General features: G+C 35.9%; 1 protein-coding gene across 2 annotated transcripts in view; it reads left to right on the top strand.

The window, feature by feature from the left end:
• Positions 1–8,189, top strand: part of LOC145660452 (glutathione S-transferase-like) — a 59,699-nt gene extending 51,510 nt beyond the window's left edge. For both annotated transcript variants that reach the window (XM_081725502.1, XM_081725493.1), the window contains exon 5: positions 7,194–8,189. In XM_081725502.1, coding sequence (XP_081581628.1) covers positions 7,194–7,361 — 168 coding nt within the window. In that variant the 3' untranslated portion in view covers positions 7,362–8,189. The remainder of the gene's footprint in view (positions 1–7,193) is intronic.
• Positions 8,190–24,884: the final 16,695 nt, after the last annotated feature.

The following is a 24,884-nucleotide window of genomic DNA, read 5'->3' as shown; positions in this document are numbered from 1 at the left end:
CATATAGCTTTGCTGCTGAAAGGGATGCTAAACTACAAATCAAATCAATATAAAAGGCTGGATTATTTTGGCTCAGTACATTCTTCGTGTTCAATATCTATATCTGTATTGCCTCCTGTGGATCATCATTTTCTTCCACCCTTAATTTTATAAGTGCGATATATGCAGCATCTTCTAATTACTGAAACCTCATACGTGTTTCGTCCTTCTTGTCTCTTCACAATTCTTTCAATAAGTTTGATTCCTGATCTATATTGTACTTCCAGTCTCTGGGGAAAGTAGTATTTCTCCCTCACTCTTCAAATTCAGCCTGTTCTGTTTTTCCCTCGTGATTACCAACATACATTCTTTCCTCCTTCATTTCCCTATTTATTGAAAACGATTAACACACAGTTCTTTCGACAATTCCATTGCTTTCCGGATTATAAGGAGCGTCCGCTATCAGTAACAGTAATTTCCAGAGAACCCAGAAGTTGAAACACTTTCTCCAGCTGATCTATGGTATCCTAAAAGTCGTAGAATCCACAAGGTTAACCTAGATTCATGGGATATACGCATCCACCATCAATAAGACTGTATATCCAAATATGTAACAATGATCCAGGTGAATTTTACTTCATGCTTTATATTCTTTCTTTCAAGATACATACTTCCTTCGCAAATTGTCGCAATGTTCTACCTAATCATAAATCTTTGATGACATCTCAAGCCATCATACCTCAGACTTTGCTATATCTTTCCTTCTTTCAGCTTCCAGATAGTGCTCATACAACCTGGAATAATATTCTAAGGATCCACACCTTCTAGTATATGTTACTTCTACAAACACATTTCACATCTGTATACACGTATTATCGTTTACAAACACAGTTACAAGCTGACGATAGGAGGAGGAAAGAGGAAGACACGAAGCCGCTTGAGAGGAAACTGAAGATGGACGAACCTCCCAGAGGACATCCATAAGAGAGGACTGTAAGAGGACCGAGGTATCAGTTCATAACTGATCATTGACCCAACAACACCTTCTCCTGAGGTCGCTGTGGGCAAGGGAGACTCCTAACCAAACTATATCTCTGGAGGCCGCCGTGGGCAAAAAGATATCCTAATTACAGTCCACCTCCCGAGGCTGCAGTGAGCGAAGGTCATATTTATAAAAACTGTCTCCCGAAGTCCTGTGAACAGAGCAGACTCCTTTAACAACACACCGAGGAGGCTGCAGTGAGCGAAGGGGTTCCCGTACATACCTAGCTCTAATTACCCTTAATTTTCCTAAGCCACGACTGTCTTCTAAGGATACAGTGAACTTGAAACACTTCTATTTTGTATTAGAAGGAAAATTTATAAATTGTTCATGGAAACTTATTTTTATAATAAAATGGTGAAGGGCTTATTCCAGACCGTTTTTACTGACTACCGTAAAACATTTCAATATTTATGCCTCAGTCCTCTTGGTAGGAAAACACAATCCTTGTAAAACAATAATCCATCTGGCCATTATAGAAGGTATCTGTTCCGAAAAAGAAAGTACTCCTTGGTATCAAGTCCTTCAGGCAATCTTCGGGCCAAACCTTTTCAATTCATTCCACTACTCTTCTTATCCACATATATTTGTCCAATTACTGCTAAATTTCTTCTTTGCTAACTAAGAACTGATTTGAGAAATAAAGTTCAGTGTTTGACTGTCATCTTCAGCTTCTTCATTAAATGAAGTTGAAACGAAAGGTCTGCCAATTCTACTTTTCTTGTGTATGAACTCTACATCATAATCTGTGAGGAGCAAGAATAATCTGTAGTTTCAGCGAAGCAGTAGTAGGAGGAGTATTCATTCCGAATATCCGTTGTATAGTGTGAGAGTATGTTAACAACTTAAACTTTCTTCAATATAGAAATCGATGAAACTTTTTTTTTCGGAAATGTGGCAGCAAGAGCTTTCCGTTCAAATTGTTGATAGTGTTGATTGATAGTATTGGATAGTGTTGATGAAGCACATTTCGATAGTCTGTGTAGTTTACCATCAATTCTATTAAATCATACTGCTCCTATACTTGTGAACGAAGGATCTGTCATTACTAATACCTCCGCATCCTGATTAAAGGAATGTAGAATTTCAGTAATTCGAAAGTTATATTTAATAAGCTAAAACTCTGGCGTTGTTCCGTCCATTGTCATTTAAGTTTCTTTGTAGCAGTTGGAAGAGGACAGACATTTTGATTGAAGTCGACGGCAGCTGATTCTGATAAAAATTTACCATCGCTAAGAAAGAATTTAATTCTAAAGCATTAATGGGTGGTAGGGCTTATAAAATTGGTTTTAGCTTATCCTTGGAAGGCAAAATACCATATGCCATATCATAACCCAAGTATTCTATTTTCTTCACAAAAATTACTTTACTTCGTGTTTACTAAGTTTAAACTGCTGGAATTTCTATAACATCTGTGTACCTGCATTTTTGTAGAGTTTCTCCCCTTATTAAAGCCTCGTCTAAATATACTACTGTCCCTTTACAGCCAATTAATAAGTAAACTATAAATTTCTGAAATATTTGTGGCGCACAATTGAGACGAATGATAACATTTTTTTTTGAACGGTCCCATGAGGTGTTAATTACTAAATATTTTTGTGGAATCTCCTACAGTTCCGAGTGTAGATACACTTGTCTGAGATTGAATAAAATTTAGCTTCTGGCTCCTGTAATCGTATTGAGAATATCTTTAAACCTACAGAGCGGATATGTTAGTTTTTTTTTTTTTTGTGAATTTGTTCAGTTCTTTTCCAGTTCTTTCAATCTTAATTCACCACTTTTCTTTCTTACTACTATCATCGGCGAAATCCCCTTCTGAATATTACACCATTTAAAATTTTCATTACATACAACGCATCCAAAATGTCTTTACCTTGTCTTGTAATGCGTAAGGAACTCCGTGCGCTTTCCTGAACCTTGGTATTGTTTCGTCTTTAATTGGGATCGATACTTTATAATGTGATACCGGTTTCTCAATATTTTTTAAATACTGATTCAAAAGGTGACAATATTTGACTTCTGAACAATTTTACAGATTCTTCTTCTGTTTTACCAATAAATACTATTGTCATTAGAAAACCTCAAAGTATCACTCCAATTAGGTCAAAGCTCTTCTAACCGTTATCTGCCTACAATTGGTTACGTCAACGCCCCATCTACTATGACCAAACGTAAGCTTAAAGTAGTTCCGTTTGGTAATGCATTATGTAACGTATTATGCAAATGGCTGAACCATCTGCATTTCTTAAATTTCTTTTATACGATAAAATAAATTACCTTATGGCTAAACCGCTCATTAAAATTTGTCTATTTATAGTGGATACCACCCCTCCGATATCTACTAGAAAATTAATTAATTCCGACAAATTAAGGGCCATTGCAGAGGTTCTCTAAATCACTTTCGCTCATTACCTGTTTTGGCGTAAGTTTCACTCTATTATTCTATGCCATGTGTTAATTTAATCAAATTACTTCTTAATAATTACCTATGAATATGTTTCACAAGTTTTGCAAACATATAATGATTTGTCGTTCCAAATATACTTTATTATTCTTATTCTTACAGTCCAACAATAAACAAACAATAAATATCTTAACCTGTTATCGCATGCATATGTTATGTTTCGCTACTGCCCAACAGTCTCGCTTTTTATTTTTTTAAAGTGTGATTAAAGTTCTAATATTTTGGTCTACATAAGTTGTATCATACCGCAAAGTGTTTAGAATGTCGTAGTCACACCAAAAACATAAGGGAATCCGGGATTATTGCCTACACTTTTACAGTTGTTTTTAGTGAGGCCAACAAATGTCTTCAATAAGTATTTAAATGATGTATACAAATTGACTAAAACTGGCTAAACGTACAGAAAACCATTCCGAAATTTAAAAAAAAAAGATATCTGAAAGAACAAAAAATCCGGCATACATATGTACCAACAATTATACCCAACCGATATACCAGGGCAGTCAAAAAGTACCCGGAATGATGTTGTAGCTCTTTATTTCCACAATATAAGTACACATTTACTTAATTGCCTTCAAAATAGGCATATTCAGAACACACACACACACTTCCTCCACTGTTCCCGCCATTGCTGGAAACACCGACGAAAATCCTCTTTTGGTATCTTCCGAAGTTCATCCATCACGTTTCATTTTGATGTCTTCTACGATGGCAAAATGGGTGCCTTTGAGGCCATTTTTCCTTAAAACATTGTTACCTTAAACTATTTTAAGGCTATCAAAATCTCTTAAGCAATTTCTCCAATTTGAACATATACTGGATGTTTGAGAGTTGCTCAAACTGCGACGTTACGCTAACTAATCAGCACACACTCCTCCGTCCAATTTCACTTCTCGTACACTGCTTGTTAACACCTTGCTTGTTAACACCACACTGCTTGTTAACATAATTACCCAAGTAGACAACTAAGGATTGTACTGTATAAGATTCATTGTAATTACATCATGAATTCCAAAACTACATCATCATTCCGGGAACTTTTTGACTTATATATTAGGTATTAATCAAACTACAGGACCGAAACAAAAAACAAAATGCATTGAATTGAAAGAAGGGTATGTTGAATAAATCCATCATAAATATTGACTTCTTTCTTTTGTTTGTAGTAAAAAGACTTCTGAATACTCTCTCGTAAAATGGCTAAATTGACAACACTGATTTTAGTCTGTTTTGCAGCAATTGCTTTTTCAACAGAGCGCAGCACAATCTGGTGTCTTCTTGTGAAGTCAAAACATAAATAAAATGTTTTAAAATAATTCGTTTAACTACTTACTCTTAAGAAGTTTCTATGTAAGAAGGAAGAGTTCAGTATTTCCATATTAATTATATAGCTTTTTAGACACAGTGAAAATAAAATGCAAAAGAATAAATGGCTCCGACAAACGGATTTATGAGTTATGCATGCGGCGGTTTCTCTTAGTGTTTGCATGTTTGTACAAACCTCCTTCCAATATTTTCATTTTTTATTTGTGCTAAATCACTTTCCATTCTATTGTCAACATCATCTTTTCTTAAACAAGTGCGTTTGAAACGGGGCTGGCTAGTTGCTTTCTGCTCGAGAGTTTGCCAAACTCCCCAGCTTTAACAGCTTCTGGGCCATTGCGGGAGTTGCGCAGTAAGAGGAGGGGTTATCACGCCATGCACTGCCTCATAAGGCTCCATATGCTTGCACATCTTTTGCAAACAAATCTACCAAACAAAAAACAGACTTTCCAAAACATAACGCTTTGGAACTGGAACTTCACCACCGTCCCTCCCCCTGCAGTATTGGTTGACACGGTTCTCGCCTGAAGGGGAATAGTCTGTTCCTTTGTGACAATGTTGCGTACCGTAACCAAGTCGCTACAGAGGGGAAAAAAAAATGCGCCTTGCCTAAATGCGAGATTGCCAAGTGGTCATAACTATTGGTTCTGTCAGCCAAGTAAGGTCGAGGCAGCTATGGAGATAGTAAAGGCGACCCCGTGAAGAGTGAAGACAAATTGAGGGTGTCGATATTTAATACACTCGTATCTGAATAAGTAGAAATATGGCAGCATAGATACGTTTTCCTTTTCATGTGTGCATGGGTGAATGAGAAAATTGGAGAACAGTTTTTAGAGAAAGGGCGTTAATTGGGGAAGGGGTGAGATTTTAAAGCAGGTAGCGGACTTTGTAGTGTTGTATGTTTGTGTGTGTGTGTGTGTGTGTGTGTGTGTGTGTGCCGGTCTTTGATGTTCATTGGAATATTGTTGCTGTAATTGCATAATTACGTGTCTGTCCCTGATATACGTGAACTAGCAATGCAGTAGCAATGAATTCTGTAACGTCTCTGTTGAATTACCCGTTTTCGAAAAGAACTTCAGAAGCAAACCTACTTGTGAAAGACATCGGAAGACCAATTCCGACTCTCAATATAACGCAAGTAATTAGAAGTCAGAAACGAACATTTACAAGGAAATTTAATCTCAACTTGTACGAACAGCATAAGTGGTTATGCGAATGTGAAATTAAAAATGCTTTGTCTTGTTTTCCCTGTTTGTTGTTCGGGGCGGAGGAAGATGCATGGAGTAAAAAAAAAAAGCGGATATCCAGCATCTGCACGACAAGAAAAAAAAAGTCAGGTCATATAAGACACGTTCTGATCTCACTGTGTTGGGGAACGTGAATATTGCTGCTCAACTAAATGCTGGTAATAGGCGATCCATTGAGAATTACAATCAAAAAGTGAAAATGAAATGAAATGAAATCTTTAAATTTTACGTCCCATGGTTATGCCGGTTAGGCTAAAGGAGACGGTGATGATTAGAGATGAGTGAAATGGTGGAATGAAGAAAGTGGGAGGAAACGGGAGAACCCCGAGAAAACCCACGAGCACGGTGTTTGTCCACCACAAAGTCCACATGGCGCGAGCCGTGATCGAACCGGACGTGAACGCTCTACCACTGAGCCACCGCGCCCCCAATCAAAAAGTGACGCAAAACAGGCACGTGCTCAATACAATCATCAATTGCATTTGGTTTCGTGGCACCTTCGAATTCGCTTTAAGAGGACATGATGAAAAACACTATTCTTCAAATCAAGGCGTTTTTCGTAGATTAATTCCAGTGCAGAACTTGACAGCGCTCTCAAGAGTCATTTAGAAAGCACAATAATTTTCAAGAGTACGTCAAAAATTATACAAAATGAGCTTCTCCGTTGCATGCTTGAAGCATGCCATGAAGTAATCGCTATTATTATTTATATTATCAGTGGCGTATTTAGGGGGCTTCCAGGCTTAAGCTCCCCCCTTCCCGAAATCTTACTTACTATAGTAAAGTATATTAAATATCTTGCAGAATTTTCACATTTTCAGGCAAAGCTCCCCCTTCGAGTTAGCAAAGCCCCCGAAACAAAATCATAAATACGCCACTGCTATTATTATTATTATTATTATTATTATTATTATTATTATTATTATTATTATTATTATTATTATTATTATTAAACTATTATTATTTATAATAGTAATAATAATAATGAAAAACGAGAGGTCATCTATTGTGCACCACCTAAAATTCCCTAGCACAAGCCGCCACTACCTCTAACTGTATGTGAACTCAAACAATAGAGCTTTATAATTACTATTTAGATAATGTTTTTGTGTTCTGCATCAATATGTTTTCTTTTCAGCTTTCTTGGGCTGACTTCTACTTTGCTGGAATTCTCGAACTGTTTGAATCTTACTGTGGAAAGGACATTCTTGACAAATATCCTAATTTGAAGGAGCTGAAGAACAAAATTCAAAGCCTACCTGGAGTCAAAGCATGGATTGAAAAACGACCTGACAGCTTCATCTAGATTGCTGACATTCAAGAGGAGAGCACTATTTCTCTATAGACAAATGCATGGAAGATTAAAAAAGCGATCATTACTTTTATACATGTTCACTTGTTTATGATGATTCTTTGTATACAAGAATATATCTTCAGAACTGTATACCGTAAATATTTTAGACGATATATTATTTTTGTGTATTGTATGTTTTATCCAAAACGATGGAACAAGTTAAAAGAAGCAAATTATGTAGAGACCTAAGAAGTACGGCGGAAAGTTATACACGTACAGTTGAGAAGTAAGTTTCTTTTTTCTGTATTTTATTTTTAAAAAAAATATTTTGTATGAATTTTTCATAGATGTTCCACACATTTGTTTCGATTACAAACAAATTTTGTACGAAAAACTTAAAAAAAAAAAAAAAACTGACGTTAATGTATTTACTAAATTTGTCGTTTAGCTGTGATCACGTTTGTTTTGTGTTTGAAAGCAGGTTTTACCGGTTTTACGTATGAACATTTTTGCGGCAGCCAAATATGGAGATTTTCCGTCCAATCCGGTTTCATTCTATTAAATATATCTATTTTAGGGTATGTAAATTTATGGAGTATCGGATACCGTTTTGGTGCCTTTGAACCATTCTCAGAATTCAAGATGGAAGTGAAGATCTTCCTTATATTGGAGTTCTACAACCGTTAGGATCTACTTGTTCTGTTGTTTCGAATTTGAATCAAAAGTAATCTGAGTAATGCAATCTCAATTGATTTTATAAATGTAATGTTTTTTTATACAGAAGATATTCATTTTAAACTTTGTAATTTTAAAAAATAAATAAAAAATGTGTGTTTATTATTTTGTATTTTAATTTTATTTCATGTTTGTTTTTATAACTTATGTACTCTAAACACACTAGAAACTGGGAATTTCTCCACGCTACGCTCCTATGCTAGTAATACGAACAATAAAACTATAAAACTATATAGATCAGAGCTAGATTCGAATCAGATAGAGTAGATCTATGAGAAACCTGTATTGAAAAGTTACTATTAGGCCCTATTATTATTATTATTATTATTATTATTATTTATTACTACTACTACTACTACTACTACTACTACTAATAATAATAATAATAATAATAATAATAATATGTGGACATTGATAACGCTTGTGAATTCATAATTTCTTATTAATCTGTTGTTCAGGAATTTTGCAAAATTTGTTTTAGCAGGTCTTCAAGATTTCTGAATGTAGGAACATGAAACTATGTACACTCATGTCCAAAATTATTGTCGCATGTCTATAAATATGTTGTTCTACGAATATAATTTGATAACGAATTCGCCCGGTATTTCTTATAATGTTATTATGTGTATAATCGGCAAAGACATGTGTGTGGCAAATTTCATGTCAAAAGAGAAGAAAATAAGAACAATAAAACGAAAATAAAACTTTCTTGTCTATTTAGCAACATTTTGTTTTACTCATTCTAATTTTCGTATTTATAATTATTTTAATATGAAATTTACCACAAATATACATTTCCCGATATACACATAGTATCAGTATTAAAAGTACCCTGCAAAATCATTATCAAATTATATTCTTTCAAGAAGACAGTTATAGATATGCGACAATAATTTTGGACATGAGTGTACAAGTGTTGTCATTGAATTCCATTCTGTGAAAAGAAGCGGTTTTGTTAATATTACCCCTAAGTGAGAGAAAAAATGGTTAACTTATTTTTTGCCATTAACTAGAACTCCGAAAGAGAAGATCGACATTTTGAGCAAATACGAGTATTCTCCTTGGGTCATATTCTGTGGATATGACAGGGTTTTATAAAATATGATCACTAACTAGAAAAGATGGTTGAACGGCTTTCGTCATTTCCTGAAATAGTTTAATGTAAAAAGTTTCTAAATTATGTATAAATGCTCTTCTTGTATCCTATTCTATGGATAAGACGGGCTATTGCGAAATTTCCCCCTAAGAGAGAGGAAAGATGGTTCGTCATTAACAAGGAAAATTGGAACTTGTACAGACTTTCTCCTTGCATCCTATTCTGTATTGAAAACAGTTTCGTTTGATTTTAAGGTGAGGTCTGTTTCCTGAACAACCTGTATAAGGTTTGGTACGTCCCACGGCACAAGTTAAGTTGACTACCGCCTATCACTTTTTTTCTGTATTAACTTTGGTTCAGATCCGTGAATTCTACTTGGTGTTTTTAAATTAGTTTCCAGTCAGTATTTCAAATGTTACTATTCCACTACGAAGAACAGGGATTTCTGTTAGTCTATAACCAATAATTAACGTTCATTACTTTTGCATATTTTATTTTACTTGCAGAGACTATTCTGAAGACACAATTTGTAACATTATTAATATAAACACCGTCATTTTTTAATGCTCAAAATGGTTCAACATTCTACGTGAGAGAGCTATATTTATGAAACTTGCCATCATGATGGTCTTCTGAATAAAGAATTTTGTTAAAATATTCTTAAAAGTAAATTCATAAATAAGCGGTTACAACGGAAGGTGAAGAAAATTATCTCTATTTTCAATATCCGATAAGCGTCGATTAGGTGTCTTCATATGTCTAATTTACACGCTATAATAAGTAGTATTACATTACTTAACAGAAGTACAATTCTATCCATTTGTGCTATTTAATAGTAAACTGTAGTTTGTTGTTAAAAATGAAATAGAATGTAACATTATTTGTAAACACAATTTCATAACAGCACAAAAATAGAATTTAAAACATTATCTCTGGAACAGTGCAAAGATTTGATTCAAAACAATAGATTACAATTCCACAACTGCCTAGCCAATCTTTGGCAATGGAATCTGATCTACGTTTTCGTTTAATGCATTCTCACTAGGAAGTAGAGATAGTATCGGGACGAGACGATATTTCATACAATCTGGTCTCGTCTCGATTGAGAAATAACTATCTAGAGCTAGCTCAAGATTGAGTTGAAAATCGCTGTCTCGTTCTGGGACTCGTCTCGATCAACAGATTCTTGTCTCGATCTCGGTCTCGAGGGCGAGGTCTCGCTTTTGTCTCCATAAGTCGAACAAAATGTCTGCAAATTAAAAGTTTGTAAGTGGTATAATCTTACAGCCTGTTGTTTCCAGTATTTATTTTTTCCACTTCATTCTTGATTGGAAAGTTACTGTAGGTCACGTACCCTTCATAGCTATATGGCTAACGCTCCTGCTTTATGTGTGTGTGTTCGCGAGTCCAGTCCTCAGTGGGTGTATCAAACCTTCGATGAAACGCAACTAATGATTCACATTCCACTCTCAGCAATAAATCTTGTCACGTATAGTCTCATTATTGGCTATACAATTAAGCTCTATCCAATCAACTGTCATTTCAATACTATTTTTGTGCATTTTCTGTCGAATCAGTGTTATTTAATCTTACATACGAGATGACACAATTGACAGCAGTAGGGTAGTGTACTTAATCGGACCGAAATTTATAAAATTTCTCATTTATTATCTATTAAATTCTTCTTTGACTGATGTGTTCATCACAGAAAATCACACACATTATCTTAATGCACATCAGTTCCTGTCATACCGAGGTAATAGAAGTCAGACTGCCCTTGGGACTGACCAAATGGAGAGCGTACGTATGCCTTCTATTTTCATGTATCTGGTCTGAACTACTGAATTAAAGACGGGCAATAAAATATCAAACATGAAAACATGTTTCCTTATTTCATGTATGTGGAAAAACTTTGTTTAACAATGAACTATTAAAATTATATTTTAATTGCTTTTATTATTGTTTAATTTGGTATAAATGAAGTTCCTCTTTGAACGGGGGCGGATCCAGGGGAGGGGCGATCCAGGGAAGGGATCCTGGATCCGCCACTGTCTTTGAAATTAAACGAAAATAATTTTCAATTATAGATTATATCTCAATCTTTTTTGACCAACGACAAATTTACTGAACGTTACGACATTGCAATACACTTGTTTGACTTTTTTTTTAAATTAATATAAATTGTAATGGTGTAAGCTTATATGTTTCCATGAAGTAGATCCTAGGTAGCACTGAGGATTTTCACAACACAAAATACGTAATTTCACAATAAATGCCGGGATTGTACAGCTATCTCAAACTACAGTACGCGTAGGGATAAAAGAAGATTCAAAGATAAAGTTTGCTTTTTGCGGTTTAGTAAAAAAAAATTTCTTAAGAAATACTGAAATACTGGATTAATATATCCTTCACTACACATTTTAAATGTAAAGTGCTGGTTCATAGCTCTTAGCAAATCTCTGGTTTAATTTGATATTCTTTCTCCTTCCATGATCTTACTTTTTTTCATCCGAAATATCTGCTCCTACTTTTCTCCAATCTAAAAATTTAATTTTAACTTCTTTTTATTGTTTAACGTCTCATGGTTATGCCCGTTAGGCTGAAAGGGATTTTAAAGGAAAGTTTGTTTCTCTACTTAAGCGAGTGGTTCTAGTAAAACAAGTATTTTTAACCTATTCCTAGGGTGGGTAATTCCCTGGCTGGGTACCCTGGGTAATTCCTAGGCTGAACTGTAAAAACTAAAACACCATTGAAACACTTTTAGTACAGATTTTGAGGGGAAATTGATGAAATAGTGTTTATAAAGTGTGCTTCACGTGTCCAAAAGCGTCGTCACTTCTCTAAAAACAGTATCTAGTATGATATATTTAAAACATTTCTTCTCGGCAAACAGTTCGAAAACAAAGGGATGACACATTTTGCAAATACATCTGGGACATACTTGGAAAATACAGTATCTAAAAGGGATGAATATGTGTAATCTGGAGGTGTTCAAAGAGTGTTGGTAATGTGTAAAGTGTCCTACTATGTCTAAAACTAGTTTTTTTTTTTTTTTTTGAAGTGTCTGTGAGAAAATATTGTTGGGAGGTTGAAAATTCATGTGTTTGCTTTACAAAATTACGCTTCGGAATATGTTAGTAACATTCTCTTTGAGTAATTAAAATGATTGGAAAGAGAACAAAATTTATTGAATCCCAACTCAAAATTGTATACTGTTCAAAACACTTTCGATATACTACGTGATCATTGGTGTCATTTTCCCCCTTTTTCCCCTGTATATGCCCATGACCAAGGCACCCACCGGAATTTGTCCCACCATGGTGCACGGATTTTCAGTAAAGATTATTTCGGTCACTTTTTGCTAATATTTTTAACGAGAGCGAGACTTTCAAGACTGGACTATATCGTCTCGAATTACAAATGTCTGTCTCGATATCGCCTCTAGTAAGATTCAGTATTTGAGTTTCTCTCGTCACGATTTACAAATGTCCGTGTCAATCTAGATCTGAGATGGCCTCGGTACGATACTTACCAGGAAGTGAACCCGGAACAGGGTGAAAGAAAACATCTGTGGTAGTTACAAGACCAATAATAAAATGAGATACTTTTTCAAAAATTTCTTGCTCCCATTCTATCAATCGAATCATGAGTCACGCCATTGCTGATATATTCGTATGAGAATTACCACTAAAATTCTCATTAATATTCAAAGAACTTTGTCCAAAGAATACAGGGCTTGTCCGGGAAGTAATAGGACTGATTTTATTCCGCCATGACTGTACTTCGGAGCGTGCGCGCACCGACTGGATCCGGTAGAGGGCGTTCTTAGCTAACGAACGAGCGGCTGGTCAGTTGTCTCCGAGCACACGGAGAGTCAGGACAGGCTTTTTCGCGCGACGTGCTTCTGTGAGTGGTGCAAGCCGAAAATGCAGCGTTCGTTAGAGCAGAGATCGCGATTAAATTCTGTGTTAAACTCGGTAAATCTGCGACAGAGACGTTTGATATGATCAAGCAGGCTTACCCAGATGATGCTTTAGCAAGAAGTGGTGTGTTTCGGTGGCACAAGACCTTTTCGGAGGGCCGGGAAGAGGTCGCCGATGAAGACCGTGCTGGAAGACCTTCGACTTCGACAAACACCGACAATGTGACTCGTGTGCGCGAAGTTTTGAACTCAGACCGTCGACTAAGTATTCGTTTAATTGCCCAGATGTTAAATTTACCAAAAACTGTGGTTCATGAAATTGTGACGGAGCATTTGAACATGCGCAAGGTGTGCGCGAAGATTGTCCCAAAAGTGCTCACTGACGACCAGAAATTGCGGCGAGTGGACTTGTGCCAAGAAAATTTGAACATGTGCGAGAGTGACCCCCAATTTTTGAATAAACGTAATCACAGGTGACGAATCATGGATCTTTGAGTATGATCCCGAGACAAAGAGGCAATCTTCCGAGTGGCACACGCCGGCGTCTCCTCGCCCAAAAAAGGGAAGAATGAGCAAATCTAAAGTGAAAACGATGCTCATTGTCTTTTTTGACATCAAAGGCATCGTCCACCATGAATTTGTTCCTCCTGAACAAATCGTCAATGCCAAATTTTACGTGGAAGTGCTCAAGAGACTCAAACGAAGGGTCAATCGGGTCCGACCAGACATCGGAGCCGACTGGAAGCTGCACCACGACAACGCCCCGGCTCACACCGCCTTTCTTGTGAACAGCTACCTGACCAAGGCCGGCATCCCAACGCTTCCGCAGCCGCCCTACAGCCCTGATGTGGCCCCCCGGACTTCTTTTTGTTTCCTCGCCTGAAACGCCCGATGAAAGGCAAGCATTTTGAGACGACAGAGGGGATCCAAGCAGCTTGCACCGCGGCTCTCAAGGCTATTCCGGAGAATGACTTCCGTGACGCCTTCAATGCTTGCAAATCGCGCTGGCAGCGCTACATCGACGCAGAAGGAGCCTATTTTAAAAGTTTTTAAAGAATTGTAACGATTGGCTCAATATTTTTTTTTAAATCGACTCAGTCCTATTACTTTCCGGACAAACCCTGTATTTATTCGATCAATAAGCCAGAGTGCCTGAATTTTCTGCAAATAAATAGTGTGTGCTAGCCCTATAATATAGGATTAGTAATGAACTATTTTATTTATGAAATAAGAATAAAATCATTATACCCGTTTAGGAGAAAATAGTCTGGTGAGCGAAACTCATATCTTGTAAACTACCCTTTCTGATCGTATAAAAGTGGAATGCATCTGATATAACGGTTGTTAATGAAATATACAATCAAACATGAAAAAAAAGTCGTTGTAGACGCTTTTTAAAAGTATATTTATAAAAAATGTGCTCACCTAGTAAAATACCTTTAAGGTTTATTTGAGGGAAAATAATTGTCATTTTATAAAGTACTAATCCCTGGAATAAGAAGAAAATTATTAGTGTTGTTTTCCAGAAAATTGTTTGAACAAGACCAACCCTTATCGTACATTGTAAGTTCTGGAATTTTCTCAGAAAAACAAATATCAAATTGTACGGTTGTTAATTAAACATTTATTTATGAAATAAGAACAAAATTTTCTCAGTCGTTCTTAGAAACTATCCGAGCTAAAGTCATTTCCTCCAGTAAACTACTGTTTCTGGAATTTTGTGAGATATTAATTTATGAAATATGAACAAGTTCCCTTGAGCTATTCTCGAGAAAATCCTAAGAACGAAAATCACCTCACCAGAAAACTACCCCTTCTGCATGTTTCCAAGAGAAATGACTTGTATGTCGTATTGTTAGCATTTTCATTAAACATTAATTTCATTATGGACAAAATCTGTTGTGAGGTGCACGGTGGCTCAGTGGTAGAGCGCTTACCTCTGGTCCGTGGGGTCCTTGGTTCGATCCTCGGCCAAGTAGGTTTGTTGTGGACAACATTGTGACCGTGGGTTTTCTCGGGGTACTACAGTTTCCTCCCACTTTCTCATTCCACCAATAGTTCCATTATCATTCATTTGCGTTAATCGTAGTCTCCCTTAGCCTGAAGGGCATATTCGTGGTACGTCAAGCTGGAGATTTAAATTTATTTTTCAAAATCTATTGATTCTTTCCCTAGAATACTTCAGTTTCCAAATTTAAATCCTCTCAGTAAATATCCTTAACATTAGATGTAGTGGGAAAATTTCGAAAACTCACTAAAGATTCTCATATAGGACAGAATCAACACATACGTGCGCCCTACTTCTTCCGGAAACGGCCCCTTCCACCCCCCAAAAATAAATTTCTACTATATTTTTACTTATCAAATTTGAAGGTGCTCTTGTCGTTGTTGCCCCTTATCTTTTAACACATAAAGAAAATTTTACATTTTGATTGATTTACATTACACTTTGCTGAACGTTACATGATGGTCAATTGTCGTTGATAATGGATCCAGCGCTTAGCCGCGCCTACACTAAGCCACATTATTCAAAACATGTTTATACGGCAAGAGCAGCCGAAAGTACACTGAGAAAAAAAATTGTAGGTGGCGTACTTAAAAAGATAGGTTACATGCGTAATTCCTGTAGTTTTTGGACTTAACGTACAGGAGACGTATAACTGAAAACACATGTTTTATAATACTTTCTGTACAAGTGTTGCATCCATACGTACTTTCCGTATGAAACAATGTAGGCTGTCAGGATCTCACATACAAATGGACGTATATAACATATAGCTGATGAAGGTAACATAAGTATATGCATGTGATATCCGGAAAACTGTTAGATGTCAGACATCTTGCAACGGCGTGATGTAACATCTAAGGGCAGTGCCTATGTAGCATACGGATAACGTATGCTCCGTACAGATTTCTATAGTAAGCACGAGGATACCGTATATTTGTACAATATACCGCTGTCCGGAGAACGGATTTTTCTCTGTGTACCGGGTGTATCAAAACTCCAGACACATAGGTCAACTCCGTTATACATAATTAAAGATATGAAAAAATGGAAACAGCTTAAGTTAGAAATAGGTGGTTTTCAATCTAAAATGGTGGAATTTTTTCAGTTGCTCCATCTTTTTGGGCTCCAAACAGGCAAGGAATTCCATATTAAGTGAAGAAGGAACATTCCAGTTCACCAGGCTGTTCAAACGGAACGGAACAGCACCCAAAAATTACACCTGGAATGTTCACATCGTTGTGTTAGAGAACCTAGAACTCATCGAAACAGTTTTCTAATAAGGTGGCATGGTAAAGGCACAAGCGAATACCCTGCTGAACTGGCAACGTTGCCTTTCATTTAATATTACTCGCCTTACAAGTGTGAAACCTATACTGATGGTGCGATTGCAAAAAAAAAAAAAAAAAAAAAAAAAAAAAAAGGATTAAAAACCACATTTTTCCAACTTTCCTATTTCTATATTCTCTTATAGTTACTCATAACGGAGTTGGCCTATGATCTCAGACTCTTTATATACCCTGTATAAACTGCAATACAGAAATACTCACAATGTAAATTTCTAATACAATAAATTAATTTATTTTCTAATATATAAGGAGGAGAAGAGGAAGGTAAATATACCGCCTCAGGCTGCAGTCTATTAGTCTAGATGATAAGCCAGATCTCACTATATATATATATATATATATATATATATATATATATATATATATATATATACTGGCGGATCCAAGAGGGGCTATAGCCCCTCCTTGACGCTCAGGTATACACTGGATAAAATGGGCTTCAATCCTGCTTTACACTGGATAAAACGGCAAAATATGGTTTAGCCCCTTCGTTGATTATATCTTGGATCCGCTCCTGTATATATATATATATATATATATATATATATATATATACGAGATATGGTCTTGATATGTGGCTAAGAACAGAAGTCAAGGAAGAGATTTTGTGAATGCAGAATTGCATTTAATTTTCGGGTTCCATAGGTCATACATAGAGTTGATGCGTCGAACGGTGTATTCTCTAGACTTCAACCCATAACGGAGGGCAATCAAAAATCACTTCTTGTAAATCAGTTGAATTTCGATCACGAGATTTTCTTCATTCCTACTTTTGAAAGTAAATTATTATATTTCTTTTCCTATGTCTTATCCCACTTACGTGGGGACGACGTTTCTGATAAGTCTTCTTTATAAAGCCCTGTTCCGTAATGCTTTTCGTGTAAGATCTTTCTCCCTGAAGTCATTTTTTTTCACCAAGTCCATCCATTTCCTTCTTGCTACACAGATGGACAGGGTATAGGATTTGTGATGTAAGGTAACGTTAAAGGAAAGATTTTCGGAAATAACAGGGAAGAGGTAAAGAGCAGTGGCAATTATGATATCAAAATTGCCATATCTCGGAATCTTGAAGGTTAAAGACCAAATTTGGTTAATGGACATCTAATTTAAAATAATTAGATACGTATTTCAGCGTTTTTTGATGTTTGAACTAGAAGGGAAGAAAAAGTGTGAGAAGGAAAAATGCGTAGGAATTTCAATTATTATAATAAGCTGTTCATATCTCAAAATCTCTTAAGTTTAAAAATATGAAATTCGATATTTGGACTTCTCATTTAAAATAATTAGACACGTTTTACCGTTTTTTGATACTTCCTCTAAAAGGTAATAAAAAGTCGAGAAAGAAAAAGTAGGGTTATAATTGATATTATTTGATGACCATATTTCGAGGTTAGAGGCATGAAAGTTTGTGCTTTGACTTTTCATCTAATAAAGGCGTGTTTCTGCAGTTTTTGATATTTTTCCTCATAAACTTTGTTTTATTGACATTATTGGTATCACTTGGTTTCAACCTGTATTCATATTTCTGAAATTTACCTCAATTTTCACCTGATTTTTCTCTGTATAATATTGGCTACTTTCTCTCCTGTGCTTCTCCACTTTAAGATTTGAGATATTTCTAATAACCTGACAGAATCTGCCTTGAATTTTATACAATTTAATTACAAGCACAACATACATAACTAAAGCCTGTGACAAACATCTTAGTATTTCAGCTAAACGAATAAAACGCAAGCTCTGGCGCGACATTGCCAAGTGGTAAATTGGTGTGGCTATAGCTAAGTAGACAAACTACAGCGCGATCAAGTGGCAGGGATAGACGTGGATGTGTACAATATAAACGTGGCAATACCGCTGTCCTCTCATTTGCTAGCAGCATTTAAAGGGAACTTGGAGCGCTGCCTTCAAATGCTAAGATGTTTGTCACGCCGTTTACATACAAACACAACACACACACTACACATTAACACAAAACTTCTCAACTTCTTTAGAACAACTATGTTATATTTTAAAAATAATTTCTCAATTGATAAAAGAAATCTAACATGAGTTCTATAATGGCTTTCTCCTATGTGCTCCTTCGCTATACTTTTCCTGTGTTCACTATTTTAAAATTATTTCTAATAACCTGACAGAATCTTTCATTAAACGGTCCTCCGTATTTTTCCGAACATAAGTTTCACGTATATTCATTGGCCTTCCATTATTATTTGTATTGATCCTGTATTTTATATTTTAGGGGTCCTCCGCACACATATATTTAAATTTATTTGAATCTTTGTTTGAAGAATTTTGTATTTAACACACATACTATTCACTAACACAACACTTATCACTTCAGACTTATTTATTAACTTGAGTATACAAAATTAGTAAATCTATTAATGTTCCACTTTTAGTTGTTGCGCGGCATACATTTTCCATTTAGATCTGCTTCTCGCTGAGTCCAAGCTTATTGGCACTCGATTAATCTAATAAATTTTATTTAGTTTATTTCTATAATTTATATTGTATACTAGTTCTAATGTTCCATGTTGTTCTTTGATATGTCGAAAATTAAATCTTATTTTCTGATCCTCTTCTGTTAAAATCATGTCCTGGCAATAAAAGACTAAGTGATCTGGATCTTGGATTTAGCTGTAATCTCATTTCTCGGAATTAAGTAGGCCAATTTTCTTAAGTGTTGTCCGAAATGGTCCATGTCCCATCAAAAACTATATAGTGTGCTTATTAAAATCAAGGTCATCTAGCTCTAATCTTTGCTTATGTTTGGAAATAGTTCATGGACTCTTCTAGCTTTAACACTGTTGTTCCAGTTCTCTTGTCACTTTTGTTTTATGATTCTTTCTAAGTTGTCAAATGTTAAAATTCTTATATTGAAGAGTCTCCCCACTTTATCATTCTTTCATTTTTTTAACCAATATTTACAAACTGATCTTAAATTGCTAGGTGTAATTCCCCTAGAAAGGAAGAAAAAGGGTAGGGACTGCAACTGTTCAAACAAGATCACCATATCTCGAAATCTGTTAATGTTAGGCGTATTTAAGCTTTTAATTTAAAATAATTGAAGATATGTTTCAGGTTTTTTAAATGTTTCTCTTAGAAGGGAATAAAATGGCTTGAAGAAAAGAGGGTGAAGGTTGTAATTGTTAAAATAACACGGCCATACCTTGAAATCTCTTAAGAGCAGAGACATAGTAATTAAAGAAGTGTTTTAGCGTTTTTTGATGTTTCCCTTAGAAGGAATTTAAAAAGGCAGGAAGAAAAGGGGTGGGGGTTGCAACTGCTACAATAACATTGCTCCTCGATTAAAGGAGATAAGAAGTGCGGTACCGTAGACCGAGTAAATGTGAGGATTTGGAGGCGAAGTTTTCATCTAGCCGAAGACTAGTTTTATGTAAAGCTATGCTTCGATTTTTTCAGTCCTTCGTCAATTTACTTTACTATGTCTAATAACTTATCTTCTTATGCCTTTCTACATTTCATGCTTCTTAAGTCGAACTCAATTTTCTCTTGCAGCACTGTGTTATCTTTGTTTTTCTATCTTTGCTTTGTTTCACTTACAGGACATTGCTCCGGAGGACAATGACCTCTTCGAGGGCACCAAAACAGTTTTTCAGTCCAAGTTGAAATACGTTATGGTGCTATTGAAGAATCTTCCTTTCTATATACGTTCCTGTCACTCTATAAGATTTCTGATTTTCAAATGTGGAGTTTATACCAAACTATTCGATTATTTCCTGTGTTAAATCTGTTCAGAATATTTCTGTCCTCAACCATGTATCTTCTGTTTAACATAATGTAGTCCGATGGCGGTGTGCAGGGCCATAAATGCGGACTTGTGGCGGCACTGAATTGTTTTTTGTGTAAAATTGAAGCTAATGTGTAACATCGTTTCAAATACAATCCATACTTTTTAAATAATGACTTTTGTTATTTAGAACCAAAAACCAAAATGAAATAGCCAGCACGATGATTTTTTTTTCAAATACCTAGGAATTTCTTTCACCAATCATGACAATACAAGCCAATGTCCTCATTCTTCTTAAGTTTAATTGTGAATGGGAAAATCAACTTTCAGAATCACGAGGAAGCAGAGAGTGCTAAGAATACTTTGATGTTTAAAACTGACCATTCCTACGTATAATGTGAAATACCTGTCATCAGAAGCAAGAGGGCTATGCAAGATCGACTGGAACATCATGGGATTAAGCGAAATAAGAAGAAAAAAAAGATTAATTAGGCGAGATGAGATACGTTCAACTATCCTATTACAGATAATCAGAATGTAACAAGACTACGTAGCTGGATTTCTTAGCAACGGAAAACTGAAAAACAATGTCTTGGAAATCTAGTGTACCTCTATTCGAGTAGCAAGGCTTATATCAAACTCTCCCGTACATATCCAAGGTGCTCGAAGAGTTTTCTTCTGATTTAGGTACCAGTTCCGAAAACCAAGCGACACAACACTACAAATCCAATTTGATACATAATCCAATTTGTTTTAGCCTAAATTATCTAGGCACCAAATTCATATTTTTCAGTCACCATGGTGACCTAGTGCCCAGGAATCTTCGAGCCCTGTGCATGAGAAAAAAAGTGGGTCCATATTTCGCAAAACAAACTGAGCTTAGGGTAGCCTTTGGAGGAGGAAGCCGGTTACCATTGCTTCCCCGCAGATCCGCCACTGGTATAGAGTGAGTGTTATCTTTTTGCGTAAAAGAAGACCTGACTGCTTGAGTACATAAGATTTGGAAAGCAAGGTATCACCAAGGAAGAAATTTTGGAGATTTGATGTGGAAGGGGTTAAACAGGGGTTGAAATTATATATTAAAACAAGATATGCATATCTCGGAATTCTTTAAGTTTTAAAAAATGAAATTTGGTATTTGGAGTTTCATTTTTAAAAAACTAAATGTATCTGCGTTTCTTGATATTTGACATAGAAAGAGAGAGAAAGGGGTGGAGAACGCGTCAAGCTCGCGCCGCGTCACCATCTTCCATCACTCGGTCCAGCCGGTAGTGCAGGTAGTGCACAAACTGTGCAACGAAGAGCCACATACGTACAGTACATGAGAGTATAGATGTCCATTAAACTTTATTCTACCCATATGGAGACTTTTGTTCAGATGCGAAAAGTTCTGTACTACTTTGGGAGGGGGAGTGGTGTTTCGTTGTCAGATGTTTTAGTTGTATCGAGTAAAGATATATACATATATCCTCTCAGCTCCTCACGATCTGCACCCATCCTTCTGTTAGATATCTCTACAATTTCTAGCTCTCTTCTGGAAAGATTAAAATTATAGCAATTGTTTTACATTAATTCGCTCTGCTATCGCTATAAAAACATAATCGAGAAAGTAAAGCAGCCTTGGCTATATTCATAATATTAACCCTTTATTTGACCTTGTTGCTCCTGAGCAACACGAAGATTCTATATTTTTCCTCACTAGCATATTTATTGTATGTCTTCCAATTGGTGATGATGCCTACAAGCAATATCTCTTTTGTCGAATTTTTTTTTTCGCTCCGGAAATTCGGAAATTTAGCCATCACTAGAATAGTGACGTGTTTCCAACGTTTGGAGCATACGTTTCCGTCTTGTTTGTTTTATTGTGTGAGCACTGAAGAAATAAAAGTTTCGTTTTGCGATTTGACTAGAAGTTAGGTGAAGGTTCACTTGATATTTATGTAAAATATTATGGCAATATCTAACTTACTAAGCCTGTTAAATTGAGTCCCTCTACTGTTTCTACGGATTTATGTGGCTCCCAGTAGTGCTTGGCTCTGTAGGATTCGTGTGAAGAAGTCTTCCTTTCTCTGCTGCAGATTTAAGTTTCCGCATTGAATTCATAGATTGCCCGCATTGTTTCTCACTTCAGTGATGATGCAACTGCGAATTTCCCTTTACATGCTGATTGTTGAATGAAAGCACTAAGAAGTAAGCATCTAACTTATGGATTTATTTGAGAACGAAAACCTGTGACAATATATTGATAAAATGTATACGAATTCAAACAATGGCCCTTTCACTTACCTTTTAGACTAATTCCGCCCACAAATTCTTCCAGAAACAAAACTATTCACTCGAAAACAAACAGATTATTCTTCGCTCTCCGCATTACAGAAATAATAACTTAATCTGTAGAATTAGTTCCTTCAAAATTCATCAAGTTATCGTTTATCGTTTCAAGACCTCCACTACATGAACTACACTGATGTTCTCTATGAGAATTAATTTGTCCTCGTCTCGTTGTCAGGTTAAGTTCGTACTCGTCAACTGTGTAATTACCACGAAATTATCACAGAATGCGCGAGGTTATCTTACGTTTAGCTATTGCACCACCTCCCGCATCGATACTCCTACGCTGTTGGTGCAATTAGTGTTGTTCACGAGACGAGAAACAAGACTTTTTCGCCTCGTCTCGTCTCGATATACTCAGAAACTTTCTTCGTCTCCTTTTGTAAATTTATGTCCTGATTAATGTCTTAATTTCATCTCGAAGTTTCCAGAATCCTTCCTCGTTATGAGAGGTCTATGAAGGGTGTGACATAAGAATATTTAAACTATATTTATTATTGAGAATCTATAAGGTATTGTGTAATGACTTGGATGTATTTAAACAAAAAATGAACTGAAGTTTTTGAGTTTGACGTTCCACGATTAACTCTGTTAGGTTAAGGGAGACGATGATTAAAACAAGTTAATGATGATGGAAGAATTAGTGGAATGAAAAAGTGGAAGGAAACGTGAGTACCTCGAGAAAACCCACGAGCACGATGTTGTCCACCATAAATTTACTTGGCCGAACCAGGAACAGCACGCACCAGAGGTAAGAGCTCTACCACTGAGCCAACGTGCCCCCCATGTCTTTAAACGTTAATAAATGCTCTTCATCGTGTTTCAACCAACACTTTATTAATTTATAATTTTCATACTTTTGATCATGTAACATTAAAACAGTGTTCGAGATCTAAAACTTGGGTGAACTATTGTTGTCCACGAGATTCGAGAATTTTTTCATGCTGAAGATGAGACGACAATTGTCATGTTTCTCCCTCGTCTCGAATTAGAAGGATACTTCTAGTCCCGTGGGCTACAACAGTTATACTATTGATATATTGAGAACCTTGATCTCAAAGTAAATAAAGCAATATTTATTTAGAAGCACCCTGTATAAAGAGGCTTTTCTATAATAATAATAATAATAATAATAATAATAATAATAATAATAATAATAATAATAATAATAATAATAATAATAATAAGAAGAAGAAGAAGAAGAAGAAGAAGAAGAAGAAGAGGAAAGACAACTCAGCTTACATAGGAAAAAAGTTTTCTTTGAAAGAATATTGAGCAGAATGAAAATTGAGGAAACACATACGTCACTTCATTTCGTCCTTATCATCCACCCTCTTGTCTAAGTCACCCTCACAGTAGTTTTATAAAACATTTAGTTTATTTCCTGCTGCTGCTACCAGCATATGTGTACAGAGATCGTGGTTAGACCTTAATATAAAGTGACACACATGGAGGATGGAGCTCCCTACTGCACAATAATAGCACTAACAAAGGTTCCCAGTGGCTAATGGTGCGAGAATTGTTGACACTGACAAACTAACATCCTCTTTTCTTTCTTTCTTTCTTTAAATTACAATCCCTTTGAGGCAAACAATCAAATTAATGAATTTGCAAATGTAATGTTACTAGAACTGAAAAATGCGAACTTTATTACGAGTCATGTGGTCATTTTGAACTAAAAAGTTTGGTATTTCCTTTCCTTGTAGTCTTACTGTATTCAAAACCAGCCGCTCTTCACACAGGATGAATTACATTTATAGGCTATATAAGTGTTGTCACAGTCCTAGTTCTGAAGTGGGCTGAAAAATAGTACCAAATTGAAACAAAAAGGGTTGAATTTTATACCAGGGTAATACACGGCTCTATAACATGAAACTGAAAGAGGTAATGTTCTAGAACAATCCCTCCCCCCTGTCTCTTCCAAGAGTACAAATCAACGTGTCGATATAGATCTATAAAATGCAGAAATGTTCGGGTATCTTTATATTCGTGAGTATGGCGTCACTAGTAAACAACTTAGCCCGCTAACCCAGAAATTATGTCAATGTATTTTTCGTGCCAATATTTTTTGGTGTAGAATCTTTGCAATGACAAATTATAGACTTACTTGAGCACACGCTGGTCTTCTTCAGAATATTCAACACTTGATTCAACGTGTTTGTGTGGTTCTTATATATATATCAAGGATTTGAAGATAATATTTCCACCACACTGTTTCCTTCTCCTCGTCTCCTTCATGCGCGGTGCAGATGCGCCCATCTAACGTCATTTCTATCCCAGTATAGTTCGAATTACGAATTTCCCATACAAAGTTCCTAGTGTTAAGCGGTGCAACGCCACAGAATG

The sequence above is a fragment of the Thermobia domestica genome, chromosome 1, assembly GCF_964235325.1.
Source record: "Thermobia domestica chromosome 1, izTheDome1.hap1.1, whole genome shotgun sequence".
NCBI classification, from domain to species: Eukaryota; Metazoa; Arthropoda; class Insecta; order Zygentoma; family Lepismatidae; genus Thermobia; species Thermobia domestica.
Note: the sequence above shows the minus strand (reverse complement) of the source record. Positions and strands in the feature narration are given on the sequence as shown.